Here is a 23,563-nt window from a genome sequence, read left to right as displayed (position 1 = left end):
TCCCTCTCCCCTGCTGTATGCCTCAGATCTATGGTCAGCTTGCAAGTTTTGTCTTTTGCTTGACCTTTTGTTTGGTTTCTCTATATTGCACATGTAAGTGAAGTCATCCAATATTTACCTTTTTTCTTCTGACTTTCACTTAGCAAAATCCCTCCCAGCTCCATCCATGTTGCCACAAATGGCATGAGTTTATCTTTTTGATGGCTGAGTAATATTCCCTTGTTTATATACTACATCTTCTTGATCCAGTCATGTGTTCTGCGCCATTTAGGTGTTTCCATATCTTGGCTGTTGTGAATAGTGTTGCAGTAAACATAGGAGTGCTGGTGTTTTTGTGTACTTTGGATAGATTGTAGGAATGGAATCACTGGGTCATATGGTAGACCGATTTTTAGTATTTTGAGGCACCTCCACTCAGCTTTGCATGGTGACTGGACCAGTTTTCATTCCCACCAGCAGTGTAAGAGGGTTCCTTTTTAACCACATTCTTGCCAACACAAGTTGACTTCATTCTCTAAGACATGGTTGTAGAGTCAAGGGTTTCTAGAATATTCTTTATCTTAGTAGATCAATTCATAGTATCTACAACATAAGCTCAGGTAGTTGTGGAAAAGGAGTAAATAAGGAGATATTGATAAAGCACATTTGGGAAAATGTTACCAACTTGGCAAATCTAGGGAAAAAGTATATGGGTGTTCATGGTATAATTCTTTGTAGAATTCCTGTAGATTTGAAACTATCTCCTATTAAAGTTATAAGGGAAAGTTGATTTTTCTCTTAAAGCATATTAAATTAAAGAGGTGGGTGTTGAGAGATCTACAGAATCAAGATAACTACTCCATATGTCTTGTTCTTTTTCCTTAGGTTTGACTTGGTGGCAAATGGGGGAGCTTCTCTGACCTTGGTGTTTGAGAGATCCCCATTCCTCACTCAGTATCATACAGTGTGGATTCCCTGGAATGTGTTTTATGTGATGGACACCCTAGTCATGAAGAAAGAAGAAAATGACATTCCCAGCTGTGACCTGAGTGGATTTGTGAGGCCAAATCCTATCATTGTGTCATCACCTTTATCTACCTTTTTCAGATCTTCCCCTGAAGACAGTCCCATTATTCCTGAAACACAGGTAGAATATTCTTGCAGACAGTGCTTTCAAGGAACCTATGTTCAGATCATGTGGCTTCCAAAGAATCTTAGAAAAGGATGGCAGACTTCCTACACTGTCCTAGATAATTCCATAGAGTCAGATCTAGAATATGGTGTGTGTATGTGCTACAGTGGGTGGTGCTTGTAATTTTTTAAATTCCTATGGAGGTGACATTGGTTTACAGCACTGTATATGATTATAATATTGTTATTAGAATAACTTTTCTTCAGGTATACCTCTGTATACAATAGCTGTAGCATCTATCACTATATATTTATTAGTTATAACCAAGTAGAAAAACAGCTTTGCTCCTTCATCTGTTCTTTGGAAATTGTTTTTAGTGCCTACGTGAACCTGACTTCACACCTAATGCCATTGTACATGGTCATTATTCCAATAATTTCCTGTTTATTATTGTAAGAAATGTTTTAGAAAAGAAGGTTTTGACAGGAAATGTTTATTAATTTCCACAGAATATTATTATCTAAAACTATTGGTATCCTGTCTTAAGCTCTAATAAGTTTGGCTCATAAAGCCCTATTCCCCACAGGAAAAAAGAAAACATACAATTATGAAAAATAAATATACTTCCACTGTTCATTTTATCTGCTGAAATATTGGGAGCTTGTTTTCTCCCTATGTGTTTCCATTAAGAAATAACTTTCAGGGCCTCCCCGGTGGCGCAGCGGTAGAGCGCTGGGTTGCGAAGCTGCCCGCAGCCTCTGCAGCGCCGGTTCGATCCCCGGCTGCTCCCCGGCCACCGGAGGAGGGTCCCACATGGCGCGCAGACCTCTCCTGCCGCCCGCTGCTCCCCTCAGCAGTGTACTTCGGTCCTTCTGCCTGATCTGCTTCCCGCTCTGGCTCTGGTGAATTCTCTCACCCTCCCGCGCTTCTGACTGTACCCAGTGCATGTATAAACAAAACAAACAAATAAATAAATAAAAAAACATGCCTCTATAAAAAAAAAAGAAAACAAAAGGGGCATCAATAATTATAAAAAAAAAAAAAAAAAGAAATAACTTTCAGATCTTAGAGCTAGGACACTAGTACGATCATTATGAACTTTATACATAAGTAGCTAAGTAAAAATATGTGGTCAAATATGATAGCATGTGGCAGTTCTGTCACATTCATTCCTCAGATATCTGTAGGAATCGTGTTCTGCACAGGCACTGTGATGAGAAACACAGCCGAGAACCAGTGGATACCTGCTTACCAGCTAACGAGGAGAGACAACAAATGTATAAATATATGTCAGTTGTGAATAAGACTTACTCAATAACAAAGCAGGGTAAAGTGGATGAAGGTGCAATTGCATTAAGTGTATTCCAGGAAGATCTCTTTGGTAAGAGAACATTTCAGCAGAAACTTTAAGGTAGTGAAAGAACAAATCCTGACACTAGAGGATGTTCCAGGCAGAGCCAAGAGCCAGCTCAAAATGGCGGCCAAGTGAACATGCTTGGCTTGTTCAAGAAATGGCTAAGAGGCCAGCTGGTGTGGTTGGGTGAAGGATGGCAATGAGTCACAGTCATGGAAGACCAGGCAAGGCTGGAGACAAAAGCCTGGGACCAGATTATGGAAGGCCCTGGAATACCAGACACTGGACACCTTGGATTCTTTGGGCAACATGGAGCCAGGGGACTAGTGAAGTTTTTTGGTTATTTTTCTAAAGCTAACTCAAGTGACAAAATGTGTATTTGGTGGAAGGATGACAGAGAAGTGAGTGAACAAGCTCGGGTATAGCAGTGGGATGGAGAAAAGAGTTGGGAAGGAAGGATGGACAAGATGTGGCTTCTGACTGAATGCTTGGGAGAGAGTGAAATGCTCCCCGGATCAGGCAGCTGGCAGAAATAGACTTGAGTTTATTTTCCCAGTCTGGCTGGATTTATTTTCCCCACAAATGCCAAATAACACGGTCAAGTTAAACTAGATAGAGAAATTCCGGTTTTAATTAACTAAGTGACAGGTATTTATGCCACAGAAGTAGGTTTAGCAATGATAAGAGACTGTCATCAGTTATTAAAATTAGGACTAACCCATGAAATTTTGAAATAAAGACTCTGAGAAGGTCCCAGGAAATATATATTAATGCAAAACCACCTTATATACAGAAAACCCTTCAGATTTATGAAAAATTGTTTTAAAAATAAGAAATAAATGATCTGCTTTAGGGTGCAATCACTTACAGTTTCAGGACCAAGCAAGAATTGCAGAAACTAGTTTTTGAACTAATCCATTGGTATTGCACCCCAATGATGGGGAACAGTGAATGCTGCTTACTAACCCTCTACCCTGCAGCCCTAAAAATGCTACCAACCTTAAATTTAATGGTTTCCCTGAGTTTGATAGTGCTCTAAAGTTTCCATATGTCCATATATCTTGAACAGAAGATATATTTTAGCAAAATAGATATTTGAGCAAAACTCTTTGGCTTAAGCCAGGAGGTTTGTTTAGCTTGTTCGTTTGTGCCTCGTTTGTGTGATGGTTTAGGTTGAAACTGACAGCTACACCCTCAGTATCAAGGGTTCTATTTAAAATATTAAAATTTGTAGATGACAGATATACATCATTCCTAACTGTTGTCTGTGAGAGGGGTTGGCAGGAGAGGAAACGCTACTGAACATTAAATGATTATGCTAAGATTTTTCTAACATGAAAAGGCAGTTCTTTATGTCTGAGTAATGAATCTTAATAGGACAATCTAGGAGACCATGGGGAAGGCTTTTTAATTCTTAGTGAAGAAAGTGGTCACCGCCTGGCCCGGGTTCTGTGTAGTGAGCCTGCAAAGAGCTTTTGTTATTGGCCCAGCTAACAGGACCATTCAAATTGTTTGGAAAGATTTGCTATACTCGGTTAAAATAATACTTCAAAATACTTAGAGAATATTTTACCACAATATGTTCTGTCGTGTCAGTATAAATTTATTGGCATTCATTGAGCTGGTCCCTTTGATGTGTTCATTGTAGGGTTAAGAATATGGCTTTTAAAAAAAAAATGTAGGAGAGAATCATCTGCAGTAATTAACGTTTACAGGCCAGTTTCAATTTGAAAACATATATATTGAGTGACTTCTGTATGTGCTTTCAGTAACACACTGGTCTCAGGGCCAAGGTGGGGGAGAGAGGATGTACAGAGTTTTAAAATATTAGCTCATTTACCATCTTATCAAAAATTGGCATTGAGTCCTAGCTCTGTTTCAGTAACTGTGAGAATGTGCTGTTACAGAGACAGAATTTGCTACAATTTAACCCAAATGCCTTGGTCTTTTTCACTGCCTTTGGAGGCTGTAGCCAATCAGCTGAGGAGGCCTGGGCTCAGGTTTAATCCCTAAATGAGCCAGCTGGCTTGGGCCAGATCTTTGGCCTCGCGCAGCCCTGTTCTCAGCTAACCATCTTACAAACGGCTGCTCCAATTCTCCAGGGCGACTGGGGTGAAAGATGGGTTAGTGAGACTCCACTGTGAGTATAAACTAACAAGTCAATGCATGTCAGCCCGACCGAGGTCACAGCGCTCTGTGTGAGCGGCGTTCCTGCGCCAGGGGGTGGGAGAAACGACCGGAGGCTTTCGGAGGAGGAAACTTTGGCTGGCAGCAAAATTTATTTATTTATTTATTTATTTGCGTAGAAGAACTGGGGTAGGCGAGTGGTGCCAGGGGTGAGAGAATTCACCAGAGACAGAGTAGGGAGCAGAGCAGGTGGACCTACTGAAATGCACTGCTGAGGGGAGCAGCGGGGAGACAGGACAGGTCTCCTGCGCCATGAGGGTAGATGCCTGGCCAGGGATCGAACTCAGGCTACATGGTGACAGCGCTGAGGCTCAACCGCTAGGGCACCAGGGAGGCCCACAATTATTGTTAATTACTGGATAGTGTCTGTGACCAGTGACTTTGACCAGTGTTAGTTGCTCAGCTAGGGTCTTTGAGATTTACTTTATCTCAATGCACACGACCACAGTTTGAAGCTTCTGCTTTATTCAAACCTAGGTGCTCCATGAAGAAACCACGATTCCAGGAACAGACTTGAAACTTTCCTACTTGAGCTCCAGGGCTGCAGGCTATAAGTCTGTCCTCAAGATCACCATGACCCAGTCGGTGATACCGTTTAACTTAATGAAGGTTCACCTCATGGTTGCTGTGGTAGGAAGACTCTTCCAGAAGTGGTTTCCCGCCTCCCCGAACTTGGCCTACACTTTCATATGGGATAAAACAGATGCGTATAATCAGAAGGTGTATGGTCTGTCTGAAGCTGTTGGTAAGCTCTATACAAATGCATTAAAAGGGCTGACATAAAATTACCAACATAAAATTCAACATAAAATTAATTGTAATCCTTGGAAGTCCGTGGCTCGCTGGAGAGGAAGGCAGTGAGGCTGTCCTAGGGAAGTTACAAGCTGGTTGGTTCAGATGTCCCAGGGAGAAAAGGAATGTATTCTGTGTGATAAGAAAGAGAAAATAGCCATTTTTCTGGCTGAAATTACATCTTATAAGAATGTTCTGAGATTTCAGGTTGTCGATCCTTTTTTTATGTTTCTTTTTTCCTTATTATATCCATTTTACATTTTCTTCTATCCTGTTGGATTTCCTTCTCCTTTCTTCCTTATCCTAGTTTTGTGGTTTGTTTTCACTAAGAATTAATGTAGTTCCAATTCATTATGATATTTCAACAGAGCTCAGACAGCCTTTGTATCCAGAATTATTTCAGTTCTTTTGACTAGAAGGACCTGTCAATTCAATGGAAGGATATTCTTAAAACATCAGTCAAGCCAGTTATTTCACTGAATGGCTGGACACTGCAATCAGGATCTGACACGTCGAGATATATATAGTGTAGCTTCACGCTAAGGCTCAGAACATCAAAAGCTGAAGAATAACATGGTTTCTTTTCTATTATTTTTTTACCTGAAAATATAAAAGCCATTTATTGCGAGTCTAATATATAATTTGGATGTGAATTAATTCAAATCAATCAGATAATTGCTACTTCTCCCTTCACTTTGTTCTAAATTTTAAAATTCACGTTTCACTGTCATCTATGAAGTTTTTCTTTTGTGATCCTTCACGTACATTTACCACTACTTTTATTCTTTATTCCTCATAATAACATGTGAATATAATGTCATAATCTGACTATCTTTTTTGCTTATTGAATCTTGCTTGTCATAAATATTTTCCACAACTCAATACACTTAGAAACTAAATAGCTCTAATTAGTTAGCTGGCAAACATTAGTTTTAGTTGCTAACACCTAGTCACCATTTGGGGCTGATTGGACTGTTCTCACAGCTTGCCCAGTTGCTCATTCTGAACCTCTCGTTGGGCTGTGAATCCCAAGAGCGCTATGGAGGCAAAACACTACTTTTCAAGTCGTAGAAAAATAGCAATTGGACATCTTTTATTTTTTAGGAAAAAAATGTCTTTTATAAGATCAAATCCTCTTACATTAAAAACTCAACTTCAAAAATATGTGGCCATATAATCTCAGAACCCAATTGTGAAAAAAACAGTAATAGAATGAGTTGCATTTCCGCCTGTCATTGAGAAGGTGAACTGGGATTTGTTTTGATTCCAGTGTCCGTCGGATACGAGTATGAGTCGTGTTTGGACCTGACCCTGTGGGAAAAGAGGACCGCCATTTTGCAAGGCTATGAACTGGATGCATCCAACATGGGTGGTTGGACTTTAGATAAACATCACGTCCTGGATGTTCAGAACGGTAAGGTCTTGTTCACAGCTACAGTATTTGCTTCAGACCAATAAGATCACAGTCACTTTTTATCCTCTACATGTTGTAGGATGAGAATTAGTAGGAAAACACACATGTATGTATATTTTAAAGATTGCAAAGACTGGAAATAAAAACTACTAGTGTTCAATACATTGCTCTGTGGACATTTTCACCACCGATTCATCTGCACTGGTCTCACTTTACACTGAGTCAGTGATTGATACAAACTACATTGGAAAGAAAGGCTCTCCAGAAATGGAGGGAAGATGGTCTTTAAAAAAAAAAACTCCAGGGGAACTCCCTGGTGGCGCAAGGGGTTAATACACAACCAATGAAGCTGTCTGCAGCCATTGCAGCACCAGTTCAATCCCCCAGCCGGCCAGGGAGCTACCCACATGGTGCAGCAGACCTCTCCTGTCTCTCCCGCTGCTCCCCTCAGCAGTGTATTTCAGTCGACGTGCCTCTTCCATTCCCCACTCTGTCTCTGGTGAATCCTCTTGCCCCTCAAACCTCTGGCCTATATCCCAGCTCTTATACACATAAATAAATAAATCTTTAAAAAAATAAAATTCTATGTGTCTTTACCAGATATATCCAATAGATCTTAATCCTACTCAGTTCTCACTGAATATTTAGATTTACTTTTTTCAGTTCTTCTTAGATTGTACTTGAGAAGTAAATTATCCTCCCACGCAAATTGGGTTATGTATACTATTCGTTGACTCAGAGTATTTGGAGAAAATTAATGAATTATCTGATTCAAAGAGGAATCAAGAGTAGTTGTCTTTATCCTCTAAGTAAAATGCTCTGAAAAAGCATATTTCAAATAAGGAAAGACATTTTTCAAATAAGTAGAAACAAAAAGACATAACTACTTGGCAATATGTGACCTGCTTAATCTCATAAAGAATATTTTTTATATTAAACACATTCCATTTTCTTTTACTGAATTTCTAAGATTCTGCCCACAGGTCATTTAAAGATTTTCTGCCGGAAAAGCAGAACTCTGAGGGAACTTACTCGAGCCCCTGCTATAAACATTTTCAGTAGAACTTCTAATCTCCTTTCAAATAGTCAGTGAGGAGACTTCTCCATCCTGGTGACGGGATGTAGATTTTGACATGGTAGAGGTTTGTGGGGCGGTGCAGACCACCAGCTGACTGCAGTATGATCAAATGTTTAGCTGTCATCCGTCACTTTTTCAGATTAACGTCGCTTTGATGCCCATACTTGTTAAAAAAAAAAAAATTATGGGAGTTGGAGGGAACACACTTAAATTTCCTGTGATTCCAAATCTAAGGTGGTTTCCAGGTCAGTGCTAGAAAATGTGGGTGCCTTACTTCTAGATGAGAAGAATTCTTGGAGAAATTCTAACTGAGCAAAATCAGTAGTCAGAAAAAAAAAAAAAGAAAACTCTTCATGCCTTTCCTTGGTTGTAAGCGCTGAGCTCTCCTCCCGTCCCAGTGCTGTCCTGGGCATCCGATGGCCCAGCGCAGTTTGTACCCCAGGAGGCTGGGAGCAGAGCCAGGACGCTGCCCCAGGCAGCACATACATTGAGGGAGGGGGGCCTGCCCCCCAAGAGGGAACTCATGTGTCCCGCCAATCCTCAGTGAGTTTCCGCCTGCACAGTGCTGACAAAAGGCAGGGCTTTCAAAAGGCAAAGCCATGTGCCAGCCATGCTGGTGGCACTCTTGATTAAATTTCTTTCAATTCCTTGTCACATGGTTTGACGTATTGCTGTATTCTTTGAGAAATTCTTTACAAGCAAAGCCTCTCTAGGTGCATTTGGTTACTGTGAGGATATAGGATAAGTTCAGGCAGTTACCCCAGCATTCCACCCAAGAGATTATCAAGCAGTAGTAGAAGCTCAAGCAGAGACTGTGCTCCAGGAAAGCCATACCTCTGTAACTCAGCACCCGATGACGACCCTATTCACTACGCATTCACATGGATCAGGAAACTCACAGATATTCTAGATATGTGTTTATAATAAAAATAAACACACCCAACCAGAATAACATATAGTTACCTTTTTTTAAGATATCGCGTCAAATATAAAAGCTGGACTACCCAAAATTCTGCCCTCCAACAATGTTATGAAGTATGAACTCTATGTGTGTGTGGTTTTTTTTATGTGCGGTAACCTAATTCTCAGAGTAAAATTATTGCGATTTCAAATCTTATCCAAGAACAGGTTGACAGGTAGTGGCTTTTCGAAGTGACAGGCGTCTAATTGAATAAACAAAGTGATTTGTAATCCTGACAAGGTGGATGAGCTATGAAAATATATTAAGAGGCAAGAGAAGGCAAAAATGTAGACAGTGACAGGTGTTTGTGTAGGCATCCTGAAACATGGAAATAAATATTCTGATGTTCATCTTTCTATTCTGTCATAATAGAGGAGAATCATGAAGGACCAATCGTTCAAAGTAATGACGGAATAAATCAGGAGCAGTAGGCTGACTTGTAGGATTCTTCTGATGAAAATTACAGAACTAGCTCTTATAGAAAATTATAGTCCCATAATTGTCAAATAACGTAATCACAGAAAGAAGGCTCTTAGGGATCATTACGGTATTCTTTGAATATTCAAGGCAAAATTTATTTCATCTGTTGTTTTGATCCATCCTTATTTAGATTATTTTTAAAAATTTGAATAAACCTGTTTTACTTTTCCTGATTTCCTTATGTAAATTTGCTGTGATTATTACATCACCCAAATAGCAGGGCGTTAAAAACGCAATCATAGAACCCACCTAAAATGGGCTGTGCTATAAGGGGAACGTAATTATTCCACTCTCTTCTTCACTAAAATTATCCCAAGGTGGGAGGAAAACCTACTTTCTCAAGTTTCCTGTTTGTTCTTTCATAGGATTGCTTCTTTTAATAGTATATCTGCTTATAAAAGTATAAGCATTGGCCAAAGAACTGCTTTAAAATAGAGCATGTTCAATAAGTATTATATGTACTGCTCCAAAATGAAAGTGCAGGTGGCTATGCAAACAATAGCACAATGTGAAGTGTCATAAACAGGTATGGGCCAGTAGCAGATAATGATCCAGTGCACAGTCAACCAAAATGGAACCACTGGTCTATATATGATAATGGCAATGAACAAAATCAGATCTTCTAACTCTGAAAATAGTAAATACTCACTTGGAATTTTTTTCTCAGATTTCCAGCAAAAAAAGAACACACTAGCATTTTGTCTTCTTAAAATTATTAGCACTTTCATGCCTAAAGCTGTGTTCACTTTAAATCAGTTGCCTTTCCACACAGTATTTTTACTTTTGAAATTTTGAATACTTGCTTGTCTATATTGTCATCTATCAGATGAGACTATAAGATTTTTTACAGTCAAGTAGGATATCAGAGGCTTGACATATAGTTTCTAACTTGGTTTTCAGAAAGCTTCTTTTACTTTTTAAAAATCATTGATAAACTCATCAGGAAGAAATATGCATGCATGGTGTTTATTTTTATTAATTAAATTACTATACAATATTTTCAACATCAGTTAACAATTAGGCAAATGTGTTATTCCCTAAAGAACATTTTGTAGAGCCTAGTTCTCAAACTTGGTTGCATGAAAAGATCCCCTGAAGAGTTGTGAAAAATCTCAATGACCAGGCACACCCTTATCAGATCAGACTTTCCGGATCCAACAATATGTATTTTTTTTAAAGCTCTTCAGTCAGTTCCAATGTGTAGCCAAGTTTAAGAACCACTGACATTGAGAACTTGGGGTTTTAATTTTTCTTGCTAGCCCTTTCTTTCTGGATCCACCAAACTCTCTTTAAATCCATAACAAACAGCATTTGGGGATATATATCCTAGGTATTTTGTCATATAATATTTTACACTCGCTCATTGAATGGAGTTCTTTCCAATAGAACTTGAAATGAAAGTTTTCCCAGTCCAAATCTAAAAGGCACTGAATTCTAGTTAGATCTATAGTGAATGTTTCTTGTCTTCTTTACACTTCATATGACAAGGAAAATGCATTTTACTTCCTTTAGGAATCCTGTACAAAGGAAATGGGGAGAATCAGTTCATCTCCCAACAGCCTCCCGTGGTCAGCAGCATCATGGGCAATGGACGCAGGCGCAGTATCTCGTGCCCCAGTTGCAATGGCCAGGCTGATGGTAATAAACTCCTGGCCCCGGTGGCGTTAGCTTGTGGCATCGATGGCAGCCTGTACGTAGGGGATTTCAACTATGTTCGGCGCATATTCCCTTCTGGAAACGTAACCAGCGTTTTAGAACTAAGGTATGTCTTTCCTGAATCTGGGATTTTCATCGAAGCTAATCATGCTTTTATTTTGGACACCTTGAATTGAATGTACTAACCTATTTAATTACACATACCTTCCCACTGTTTAAAATTCTCCCTAGAAAAAAGTTAGATTCCTGTGAGTTAGTCAAGACACCACACACATATGTGGTAGCATAAGTGTATAAAAGACTATAAAGTTGTCACATACAGAAAATGTCTCACTGATTCTAATGAATTCTCCGTGTTCTGGTAGAATAAGTCCCTTTAGCCATCTTAGAATATTCTTGTGATATATGTTGTTATTCTTTCATTTCACGGTGGTTGAAATTGAGGCCAAAAAAATGTTTTCCAGCAATAACAGGACATAACAGTCAACAAACTCAGGTTGTAACTTGCAACTAGAGTGTTGGAGCTTCAGTTTGAGTTATCCCATTAGCTAAAATGTCAATAAAGTAATAAATTGTTGTCTTTATTTTGCTCATTTAAGCATTATTCTCAAAATCATCCTATTCTGTAAATTATTTGGTAAGTCTTGGCCTATGCAATTTATTTCCAGTGTTATTTCTGCTTACATTGGTGATTTTCCATATAAATAATTGAACTCTCAGTATTCAACTCATATTTTAAAGACTTTTTCTAACTGTGCTTTCTTTTTCACCTTTTTTATCTGCTTCCACCAAGAAATAAAGATTTTAGACATAGGTAAGCATTGTGAGTAAAGGTTCTGGTATATTTTCAGATGTCCTCTTTGCATTTCCATGTGAATTTCTGGCATTGTTTTCTAAGAACATTTCATGAGAGAGGAAACACAGTATCACAGAACATCAAAGTAATCAAACTGCTTAAATGAGCTATTACTATGCAATAGATTGCAAATTATATTATGCAACATCATTTGAAAAAATAGTTTCCAGTTGGTTAAAAATTAATTTTATTAGAAAAAAATATTATAATGAATGTGTCTGCATAACAAAAGATATTTCCATATTCCAATTACTGACTCACATAAGCTAAGCCATATTGAACAGAACTTCAAAGTACTGTAGGAAAATTTAAGGAGATTTTAGTTTGTTACCCTGATCACATCCTGATTTAATGCCCAATTGAGGGACTTCAATTCTTTAAGAGAAAAGATCTACAACTATTTTACTTTGGCAAGTTTTTTCATGTATAAGATCATGTGAAGATGCTGCCCACATCCTCGCTGGGCTTGGAAAGATATCCCGCATAGGAAGATGGAGCTTTGTTAAGGGCTGGAGCTTTGTTAAGTGCCTAGTAAATTCCTCGCCACCTACAGTTTCTAGTTTCCTAAGTTGAGAGAGTTATAAGTCTCACTTTTCAAGAAGTGATGTTTTCACTGACATTACTATTTTGGAAGAAAAGGCTTTCTGCAAAGCTAAGGATGAATATAGTTGAAGCAAATATGTCAGCTCCAAAGTTTTTCATCTCCTCAGTGCTGTGTGCACTTAACTGGACACAGAGAGTAGACGCTTATGTGTGGGCACTTTTAACTAAAAACTTCCCTTGGGACAGCAATGTAGGGGGGAGGGATGAAGCTAGGAAAAAAGCAAGCCGTGTCAACATGCTAGATCTAATCTGGCCATTCAAATACATGATGAAATTACTTCAGATAGAAAAATGAATGATGTTTTAGGGACATCCTTGAGATGAAAGTCACCATAACCCATTTAAACTGTCATGTAGAGATTGATAACTAGTAAAACCGAACTTCTACTGAGAGACGCGTGGCTGTTGCCTGTCAACATGACCGGACCTGGTCCCATATCCTCTTCCTGAAATCCCCTAGTCACTTACTCTCAGCTCGCAGCTCAGTCACACGCTAAGCTGAACACTAAATTTCTCCAGATGACTAAGCATGCAAAGCTCTGTGATGAGAAAGCACAGCAGAATATCAAAATGTTTTTTGGCCTTGCTTTCTTGGTAACTGGGAGAAATACAAAAGGCCAGGAGGTATGTGTCCCGACTAACCAACAGGGCCGGAGGTGATACAGAGCAAGCCACCCAAGCCGCTACCTTCAGACACGCTGCCTCTACCACAGCCAGGTGCAGTGCTAGATATTTGAGATACGTTCTTGCAGATCCACACGACAGTTCTTCAGGCTAACAGAGGAGGTGAGTGAGGCTCGAGGAGGTTCTGTATCTCCCTACCATACGTAACTAAGAAAGGGGAGCTGAGATTTGAACCACTCTAAAAAGTGTGTCCTTTCCCCTACACCACACAGCCAGTGTAAATCCCTGTATGCAGAAAGTTAGGTTTATTTCATAATAATTGGGCAAATAACACAGAACTATAATTTCTCTATTTTATAAGCTAGAGTCTATAATTTCTCTATTTTATAAGCTCAAGTCTATCTGTGAAAAAAATCTGTTGGAGGTTAGAGCCACATTAATATCAACAATACTGTGTAATATGAACACATTAAGGACTTGTGTTTGGTGGTGATACTCCTGTCATTCTTCTCTCATGACATTTCCACCTCCCTCCTCTGTGTTATGTGGCTAAATTTGGATTCCATTTCCCGTATGTGCCCTGCATGTGAAATACACTGGGTTTTATATTGATGTTCACCATTATTAACTCTGTTAGCTGGTCGCTTCTCTTTTGCTAGTAGCACTGTGACTGATGGTGGTATAAGACAAAGTACATCATGTCAGAACTCACCGGCGGATTATCTGAAACAAAACAAATAATATGACCAGTGTGCTTTGACACTTGATCATCTCCACGACTCACACTGTTGTTGAGTAATTCTCTAGAAGGAGAGAGCACTGGGAGATGGCAGGGTAGTAAGAAAAGTTGTTTGATGGGATAGATGTTTGACCTAGATCTAAAAATGCAGTCTACTTAAGAAGAGGAACAGAGGGTAGTCACGGAAAAAGAACAGAGGAGCAAGCACAGTCACTGAGTCTGAGAAAGGTGAGCAGGAATCACCTACGTGGGCAGGGGATCTGGTGGGTGACAGTGGAGACAGAGGCAGAGAGGCAGCAGAGGGTGAGACCGTGGGGACCTTTCATGCCCTGAGGAATTACTCTGCCATCCTACAGGACTGTGGGCAATCATTTCCTGATTGGAACAAGATCGAGCTGGTAACCATGTTCCAGGAGCCTTGGAGATGAGCTAGAAAGTTGTTGCAATAAAGGCCGTGATGCTATGTACCTAAATAGTGTGGCCAGCAAGGAAGGAAGTCAACCCCTAAGACAAAGGAAGGCAGAGAACACGTACACAGTAGGTGAATGACAAAGAACAGGAGGAGCCAGAGGTCTGGAGTTCAAGGTCTTGAGCCAAAGTCATCAAATGGATGAGAAAATTATTGACAGAGTTAGGGGTTTTGTTTGCTTGATAATTAATTATTCAAAATTGACTTAACAAGAGCAAGATATTTCAGCTTACTGGAGTGTCTTCATTAAGAATAAAAATTGCAATTCTTTTCTCATGCCTCTTCCTATTTTCCAACCTTTATCATCCTCATAGGCTTTTCATAGGATCCTATCTTGCTTTCTTTGTAGCTGCACTTCCACAGCTAACGTAGAAGTTGTTAGAGGAATAGATGATAAAGAAAAAGAGAAACTGACAAATGTGTCTAAATCTACAAAAAATGAACAGTATTGGCAGTTGTTAACAATCAAATAAAATACAAAAAGCACATGGTCTTCCATGTTTCATATGTTATCGGCAGTATCATTAATTGGGCTAATGGGGGGGTATCATTAATAAAATGTTAAAAGACAAAATAAATAAGAGTATCTTGTTATACCATATTTATAAGTACTGCCAGGATACTATGTCAAATAAAAGCCATAACTACTACTCAGCCAACGTACTAAATTTTTTTGACATAACTGGAAGCTTCTGGAATGCTTAAAATGTCTCTTAGTGATGCTAACCATTTCCCCCTATGATGTGTATAGCATTAGTTTGCCAACAAACCCTTTTTGGAAATAGTAGATTTTAGCTCATCCCCATTCCATTTCTTTAAACTTCCAAAATAAAGAAACTTAAATTAATTAATACTAGCCAAGAGGCATTTAAACATGGAGGACTAAAAGTCAACTTTGTGAGTTTTATATCACCAATTAAAGGATCAAAGAAAGTGTCAATCACAGGTCTGTGATTTTGAGTCAATTAAAGTGTAGACCCAAAATTGCAAAGACTAGATTCTGCACTTCTTAGATAAAGAGCTAAAAGTCAAGCAGGCACAAAAATACCATATTCCAAAGCCCTGCTTGCAATAATACAAAGCCTTGGTGGCCAGAAAATAGGCAACTTAACTTTTATACATTAAATGTAATTTCTGTTCTTCTTCAAATGTTCCATATTCCTAGGGTTAGGACATAATTTTCAGCAGATAAGATTCAAGTGCTGGTAATGGAGCATGTTCCTAAAGAGTATTTCTTTAGCCTAAGAAAGTTGAATTAGGACCAAAGAAATGAGCCATCTGGTCTCCACAACCCGATTGAGACCATAGAGAAGATGCCTGACACTGGGAAGGTCTGGGAAATCCAGGATGAGTCACAAATCAAGGCACAGTTTATAAAGAGCTTCCTCTCCTGAGCTCAGCTTCTTGAATTCTGCTGTTAGCCCCCATCTTACTATTATTTTAAACTTTTCTGAAATGAAAATCTCAATCACCTAAGAATTGAGTTCAGCTCCTGCTGAGCAGTTCCCCCAAACCATTTGTTTTGTGAGCCCCACCTTCCCGCCACCCTGCCTCTTGAGGGCTGCCTTTCCAGGGAGCTGAGCGCAAGTTCCAGCTGACCTGTCAGGATGCTCCCTTGAGTGGCGTCCTCGCACCCAGTCCCTGCGCAGATGCTTCTCTGTCAACCAGAAATTTCCACACTCGCTTTTTTGACTTTCTGGACTTTGGGACTTTCCCCTCTTATCAGAAGAGGCTGGGATGTGACTTGTGTGGTGAGGCCACACGGCAGGGAGCTATCCTGTCCTCGGACCCCATCTGTGGGAGTGTCTCCAAAGCGAGTCTCCTGGTGCACACACACCACCTCCGTGCTGCTGGACAAATTCTCAAGTTGTGTGCAAGATAGAGCTCTCATTTGGCAGACATTTTTCAAAGCATTGACAGGTGTGGCTTTGGGTTTCTCTGTCTTCAGGGAAGGAGAAGCTACAGACAGGAAGTAGGAAATAGAAGCTCAGCTTTGGGCCTTCCCTTACTCGCTCACTAGGATAAAACCGATGCAAGTATTGGCAACACTAGTGACTTGAATGGCCATTACGTGTGTACCAAGAAAACTTGTGTCTTGCAGCCAGAGTCCACCTAGCAGGTGGACAGTGCCAAAGTCTGTCGGCTCATTGCCAAAATGAGGGACGCTGTGGAAAACTAGCTAGGAAGGACTGGCAAAGGCTCTCCAATGCCATGTCTTTCAACTAGAGCTCTGCCACCAACTCCCTGTACCCCACCCCCTGTGATATCGAGTCGTTTGTAGAAGAACAAACCTCTATAAAACAGTTCTGAATAGTATATTGGGATATGTAACTTTGCACTTGACACAGTAATAAAGCACCACATTCAGGAACACATTATGTCTTGCTCCATTTAAAATTTCAGGCATCAGCTGATAATAATGAGACAGTGACACTCAGCAAGCTGAGCATGTGGTATAACCCAGCAGTCCTGAAATGCGTTTATTCCACATAGTTCTTTGTATCACTTACACCCTTTCACATGTGTCTGCACCCTCACTTACTCTGGTCTGCCTCTTGTCACTAAAAGGGATCAAACACTAGGAAGGAGACCCCAAAACTGAAGGGATTCAGGCCTTCGTGGTCTCAGTATCTGTCAGCATCATCACAGCCATAGAAGCTGGGAGAGCCCCCGAAGGTCCCTGCCCCTCCACATGTCACCTCTGTCCCCTCCACCGTGGTGAGAAACCCTGGTGGAAACAGAACCTATTCTTTGGCCAGGAAAGTGAAGAACATCTGCTTACCTCTTCAGAGGAAGAGCATTACATAGTAAGAACTCGTTCATTACACCTTCACTAGTAACCAGGGTATTTTCCCTTAGTTAGATTCATGCTACAGATTTTAGAATTCACATACAAAGTAAGCAGAAACAAGCATATAATTATTCATGTGTGTATGGGGTGTTGGGGGGTAGTGATCGGATTGATTCCTGTAGTTCACTTCTTTGTGGACTCACCTTATCATGTAAACTCCTTTGTTGTTTTTTTTTTTTTCCAGAAGGTGATACTTGCATGTAGTATGAAATACATAGTAGCGTAAAATGGTAGAGAGTGTCTGTAAGGAGATCAAGTTTGTAATTCCACCATCATTTGTCCTTTCCCTGCTAATGTTGGGCTTATTTTTTTACATTTCCCATTTTCAGTAATGGGACATAAAGCGTTTTACATTTGCATTACTTTATATTTATAAAATCAAGGCACTACATTTTATGAACAAATGTCTGTATCTCACCAAATTCATAGACAGGTTTGAGAGCAGCCTAATTTACAAACTAAAAATAAAACTGGTGGATCTATTCTGACTCACAGCACTAGGCCACCAACGGAGACAGCGCCTGCACTTGAATACCTCATTTTAATGTTTAACCCCATCACTCGGGACAATCACTCTAACTGCATCAAATTACCTTTCTGGATTGTGATAAATGCTACCAAGACAGACCCGGTGCTGCATTTTTTCAGGAGCAGGTGTTGGTTTGATTTGGCTTTGTAGGAAACAGGAGAATTCCCTGTGATGAGGGGACGGTGAAAGCAGTTGTGGGAGAATGTGATGTAGACACCTCCCAGAGTAAGCCTTTGGCTATCACTCAAGTGCAATTTATTAGTGGCCTGCTTCAAGCCAAATAGGTGTAGAAGCACCTGCTTCTTTGTTTTGGGTGAGTGGCATATTTGCCTTCTGATGGGAATTACTTCAAAGATGACAACTAGTAAATTGTTGAGTCCTTAGTGTCAGGACAGCAGGGCCAGGGACAGACCCGAAATCGCCACCAGTGACACCGTCTCTCGAGGCTTTCTGACTCTTCTGTCCATTCTCCAGCCTTTGATGACAGATTTCCATCCACAGTCAAATGTCCCATGATCTTTTTTATTTGGCTTCCATTTCTCTCGGTGTTTTCAACTCTCTCGTGATGTCCATGTATGATCTGTCTTTACAGCAGCAACCCAGCCCACAGATACTACCTTGCAACTGACCCAGTCACAGGAGATCTGTATGTTTCTGACACGAACACCCGCAGGATTTATCGCCCAAAGTCACTGACGGGTGCAAAAGACTTAACCAAAAATGCCGAAGTGATTGCGGGGACCGGGGAGCAGTGCCTTCCGTTTGATGAAGCCAGATGTGGGGACGGAGGGAAGGCAGTGGAAGCAACACTCATGAGTCCCAAAGGTACTTGCATTTATCAATTTGAGCATTTCTTTTTATTAAAAAAGAGAGAGAGACACACACACAATCGAGTTAGTGCCTGATTCTATTTAATGCTGAGTCTGACGTTTTACCCTCCACCGTGTTCCGGAAAAGCTGTTTCACTTCCTGTGTTTTAAAAAGCCATTTAGCATGAAGCTGCTAGAATCCTAACGTGATTTTACAGTAAATATTAGGTGTTTGGCATGTCTTATTATCATACCATTTTTTTTTTTTTCTTTTCCAAGAATAAAGCAACTCCTCTATAAGGGATTCAGGTCACATTCTGTTCAACTTCAAGGAAGCGTCCAAATTCTTTCATTGTCCTGGAATTTCTTTGTCATGAATGAGTCCCAGGCCTCTTTAAAAACCATCACTAAGCAACCCTATTAGCCCTCGCCCAGTTTGGAGCTATTAAACTTTTGTTTCTATGCCATGGGAAAAAATGCTTGCTGGGAGGAATTTCTGGAGGTAACAAGGGCTAAAATTCTATGTGCTAAAAGGTCTGTAGCTTCTACGCCAGTCAGGGCTGACTCCTTGCTCATGGGGTAGGCCTTTCATTACAGTGCTTTTTTGGGTTAGGGCTTTCTTTTTTCATGACAGCTAGTAACTATTATGTGAACAAGGACTAGGAAAAAAGTATTTGTTGTACTGAATTATTCATAATAGAAATTTCATTGTAACAAGGTCAACAAAACTTGGCTTAGCTCTGGTTTTTGTTAGAATATAGTCACTCTAAGTTCAGTGTAACAGAATTTGACCTGTTTCTATCATTTAGAGACAAGAACATTGTAGACACATTAGCATTTTACTTTTCAAACACGGTACTGACTATGGGATTCAGATACCAAGAGGCGAGTCTACAAAACATGGCTTCTTTCTTCCGTATTGCATTTATTTGTACTGGAAATGCCTCCTTTGGGGAATTTGCTGAGGTGTTTGCCATCTGTAGTCCGACCAGCTGCCTCTCGCCCACCTTCTCAGTGGAGTCGAAAACTGAGTTTCATGGCAGTACTAAGAGTTGAATCAAAAGTAATCATTTTTGAAAAAGGCGTAACACGCGCTTCTCTTGGCTACAGGAATGGCGATTGATAAGAATGGATTAATCTACTTTGTGGATGGCACCATGATCAGGAAAGTCGATCAGAATGGAATCATATCGACTCTCTTGGGCTCCAACGACCTGACCTCAGCCCGACCTTTGACCTGCGACACCAGCATGCACATCAGCCAGGTAGCTGGCGTCCCCTGTCGGGCTCTTTGTTTTTTTCTCAAAGTGACTCCGTTGGCTCCGGCAGAGGCTGTGCTGCTGCTCATTCACCTGCATGAATCCACCTGTGTTCATGTGTGGGGGTTGCTGTTGATAAAGCTGCTCTATTTAAACGAATGCTAGGAGCTGATAAAACCTTCTATCATTCTGCCTTTGATGGATTCAAGGAGCTACCGAACAATTATCATGAGGAGATGTGAAACATTTGTCATAAAAATTTGTCATACCAGTTAGTAGCAGCATACAGATATTCCAAAAAAAGAACAAAGCAGCTTAAAAATCTCTAATCTTTCTATTGTAGGTGCTTCTTCCAAAGTAAAGGGAACTCATTATGATTAGTCTCAGGGTCCTGTGTTTAGAATTAGCCGCTTCTCCACGGACCTGACTGAAGACACAGCTGCAGGCTGGTCTGTCCGCATCCTCGGAAGCCCCGACAGTCGGTGGCTGCTCTGCCGAGGTGTTCCCATCACGTGATGGCTCCTAACTCATGTGGTTCAGCCGCTGTTTGACTCTAGCCTGCAAACCTTTCAATGAGCTGGATTTTTAAATCAAATGTCATTTTATTATTTCCTCCATTTGTCTCCACTCAAAACTTCTGAGTTTATAAGTACCTATTCAAAAAACAATTTTAAGCCCATTTATCAAATTAAGGGTAATTTCGCCAAGTGGTCCAATTTACTCTTTTGGCGAATTAACTGCAGCGCAGTCTCTGACTCACCGAACATTTCTGTTTTATTAAGGTGCGTCTGGAGTGGCCCACTGACCTGGCCATTAACCCGATGGATAACTCCATTTACGTCCTGGATAATAATGTGGTTTTACAGATCACTGAAAACCGCCAGGTCCGCGTCGCTGCTGGCCGGCCCATGCACTGCCAGGTGCCAGGGGTGGAATATTCCGTGGGGAAGCACGCGGTTCAGACCACCCTGGAATCAGCCACTGCCATCGCGGTGTCCTACAGCGGGGTCCTGTACATCACGGAGACCGATGAAAAGAAAATAAACCGCATAAGGCAGGTGACCACCGACGGGGAGATCTCCCTGGTGGCGGGGATACCCTCGGAGTGTGACTGCAAGAACGATGCCAACTGTGACTGCTACCAGACCGGAGACGGCTATGCCAAAGATGCCAAGCTGAACGCCCCGTCCTCCCTGGCCGCCTCTCCTGACGGGACGCTGTACATCGCGGACCTGGGAAATATCCGCATCCGGGCCGTGTCCAAGAACAAGCCTCTGCTGAGCTCGATGAACTTCTATGAAGTGGCCTCTCCGACGGACCAGGAGCTCTATATCTTCGACATCAACGGCACTCACCAGTACACGGTGAGCCTGGTGACCGGGGACTACCTGTACAACTTCAGCTACAGCAATGACAACGACATCACAGCCGTGACAGACAGCAACGGCAACACCCTTCGGATTCGGCGGGACCCGAATCGGATGCCAGTCCGGGTGGTGTCTCCAGATAACCAAGTGATATGGTTGACCATTGGCACCAATGGATGTTTGAAAAGTATGACGGCCCAGGGCCTCGAGTTAGTTTTGTTCACTTACCACGGCAACAGCGGCCTGTTAGCCACTAAAAGCGATGAAACTGGATGGACCACCTTTTTTGAGTAAGTAGCTCAAAATTCTCTCTGATTATAATTACTGTGCTGTAATCAGGTACTCTAAAATATCATGCTGTGATCTTAAAGGCAGGTGGAATCCAGGTTTTGGGGGGCCTGGAGCTTCTGTTATTTTTGGATCTCTTTCTGAAAGAGAAGGCAACACAACAAGAGAGGAAGTTAGACTTGGGAGGGACCCATCCACGTGAGAAGCCCTAAAGCTTCATTGGCCTCACAGAAAATCTACCTCTGCCTAACACTCTACTCCATACAGACCTACTATGTTAGCAGCAAATGTTTTGAAAAACATGCTAGCAACTTCATTTGGGGCATAAATTCTTGGAGTTTACATTGACTCATGGGATCAAGCAGTGTTAAGAATGGTACAAAGGCCCTGGCTGAGCACATCAGCCCTGCCACTTTGTTCTTCTCAAATGGAAGGGTTAACTTTTTTATGATCAGTTATTGGAGAATCCGAACTACCCTTGCCAAGAACCTGACCGCTAAATGCAAATCAGGAATTGCTACTAGCTCTGAAAGCATTTGGGAAAATATGAGACTCATGTCCAGCTGGTATATTCTACTAGCTCCGTGGAGTCCTGGCCCAGGTGAGGTCTCTATCAGAACCATCGGGGAGGTCAATAGGAGTGACATGAGCTTTAGCCATTGTACGTGGACAGTGCATCGTACATTTATGGTGCGTGTACCTTGCCATGAATGCATGTGTGCAATCACGCTCAATTACTTGTTTCTCAGCAAATGTTGCACAAACCATAAGGGGAAATTTGATGTACAAAGCTGGCAGGTTGACAAATGCAGACTATCCCCGGAAATGAATATGAGTTCCTTAGTGTGATTTTCCCAATGATGTGCTGAAGCAAAAAGTATTTTCTGTCAGAGCACACCTCTAAAGTTATAATAAAAGTCAGTAGAAAAAAATGATTCAATGCACAAATATTTTCCATACAACTTTTCTGGAATGGATCTTATACATAAAGCTTAGTTCTCCTGTAGCTTGAATTGCTTTTCTTTTTTGACAGATTCCCTTTTAATAAAATGAATGTTACCCAGCAGCATGATTTTGTCAGAGGAACAAACCTTTTCAACTGAATTACATTAAAATTCTGTTCTTAACATTCCTTTTGCTCATTTTAGGATCGCAATAGGAAAGGAATAAATTGGAAGTTAATGGAAAGCACTTCCTTTGCACCGTTTTCAAAGCGATTGCAGGCTGTATTGCCGGAGAGGCAGAACAAGCGCCACCATCAGATGAGCCTGAGCAGGAAAGCTGCTCTGATTATAAGATCTTCACCAAATGATGGTGGCGTGTGTAGGGTTCGGTTTAGTTGAAAGCAGGGGGAAAAACAGAGAACTAAGTTTTTAGTACAGTCCAGGACTCAAGCACAGCGCCATGGGCCACTTTTGAATGTGTCCTTGCTTGTTCTGGATTTTGACCCTGCTTGGAAGTTCAACGTGTGGGTCACAACCCACATGGGAACTTCTTACAGCAGGTGCAGTGGTTTGATTATGACCTACACGTGAATTTTCAAGTCTGGAAAATTAAAGAGTGGGCTGTGCTCCATGGAAGTAGCTGGTGTGGGATAATATAAACAAATTTGAGATTCTTGCCTTTGGTTTCAATGATGGTGGATGAAGAGACACGTTTGTCTCATAACAAACTCCTTCTAAGAATGTCAGGCTCCATCAAGCATGAGTGTGGTGGCTCAGGAGGAGGTGGGTTGGCAAACCAATCTTGTGAAAATCAGAGGTGAGCCTTGTTTTGAAGAATAAAAAAATTTAATGCATTGAAGCACAATCATCCTTTCACAGATACAAACAACTTATTATAAATCATACTTAAAGTATTTCTATTAAATTTTATATCTAGATAAGTTACAGTAAGGACAACTATTCAGAGAAACATTAAGAATATATAACTTCATTATTACATACATTACATACTATATATATATATGATTTGCTAAAATTTAAAAATATAGAAGAATTTGAGAATATAAAAATTAACAAACTAGTTGTTAGCTTTTATAATAAAATTAATAGAAATCCTGCTTTTTAAAAAGCAATATTCTGGTGAATTTTCCTTTAGATGTCAGCAGCAAAGAACTGACTAAAAATTTTCTAA

General features: G+C 40.6%; 1 protein-coding gene across 8 annotated transcripts in view; it reads left to right on the top strand.

Annotated features, from left to right (window-relative positions):
* Window positions 1-23,563, top strand: part of TENM3 (teneurin transmembrane protein 3) — a gene marked incomplete at both ends in the record, with an annotated part of 409,334 nt that overhangs the window by 350,565 nt on the left and 35,206 nt on the right. For 3 of the 8 annotated variants that reach the window (XM_084232541.1, XM_084232537.1, XM_084232536.1), the window contains 8 exons: window positions 865-1,126; window positions 5,130-5,397; window positions 6,715-6,858; window positions 10,890-11,139; window positions 11,827-11,847; window positions 18,297-18,529; window positions 19,624-19,778; window positions 20,555-21,429. In XM_084232541.1, the coding sequence (XP_084088667.1) occupies window positions 865-1,126; window positions 5,130-5,397; window positions 6,715-6,858; window positions 10,890-11,139; window positions 11,827-11,847; window positions 18,297-18,529; window positions 19,624-19,778; window positions 20,555-21,429 (2,208 nt within the window). The remainder of the gene's footprint in view (window positions 1-864; window positions 1,127-5,129; window positions 5,398-6,714; window positions 6,859-10,889; window positions 11,140-11,826; window positions 11,848-18,296; window positions 18,530-19,623; window positions 19,779-20,554; window positions 21,430-23,563) is intronic. The other 5 variants (XM_084232543.1, XM_084232540.1, XM_084232542.1 and 2 more) reach the window with 3 other exon arrangements.

The sequence above is a fragment of the Talpa europaea genome, assembly GCF_964194135.1.
Source record: "Talpa europaea genome assembly, chromosome: 4".
NCBI classification, from domain to species: domain Eukaryota; kingdom Metazoa; phylum Chordata; class Mammalia; order Eulipotyphla; family Talpidae; genus Talpa; species Talpa europaea.
This window is presented reverse-complemented; position numbering and strand designations above follow the sequence as displayed.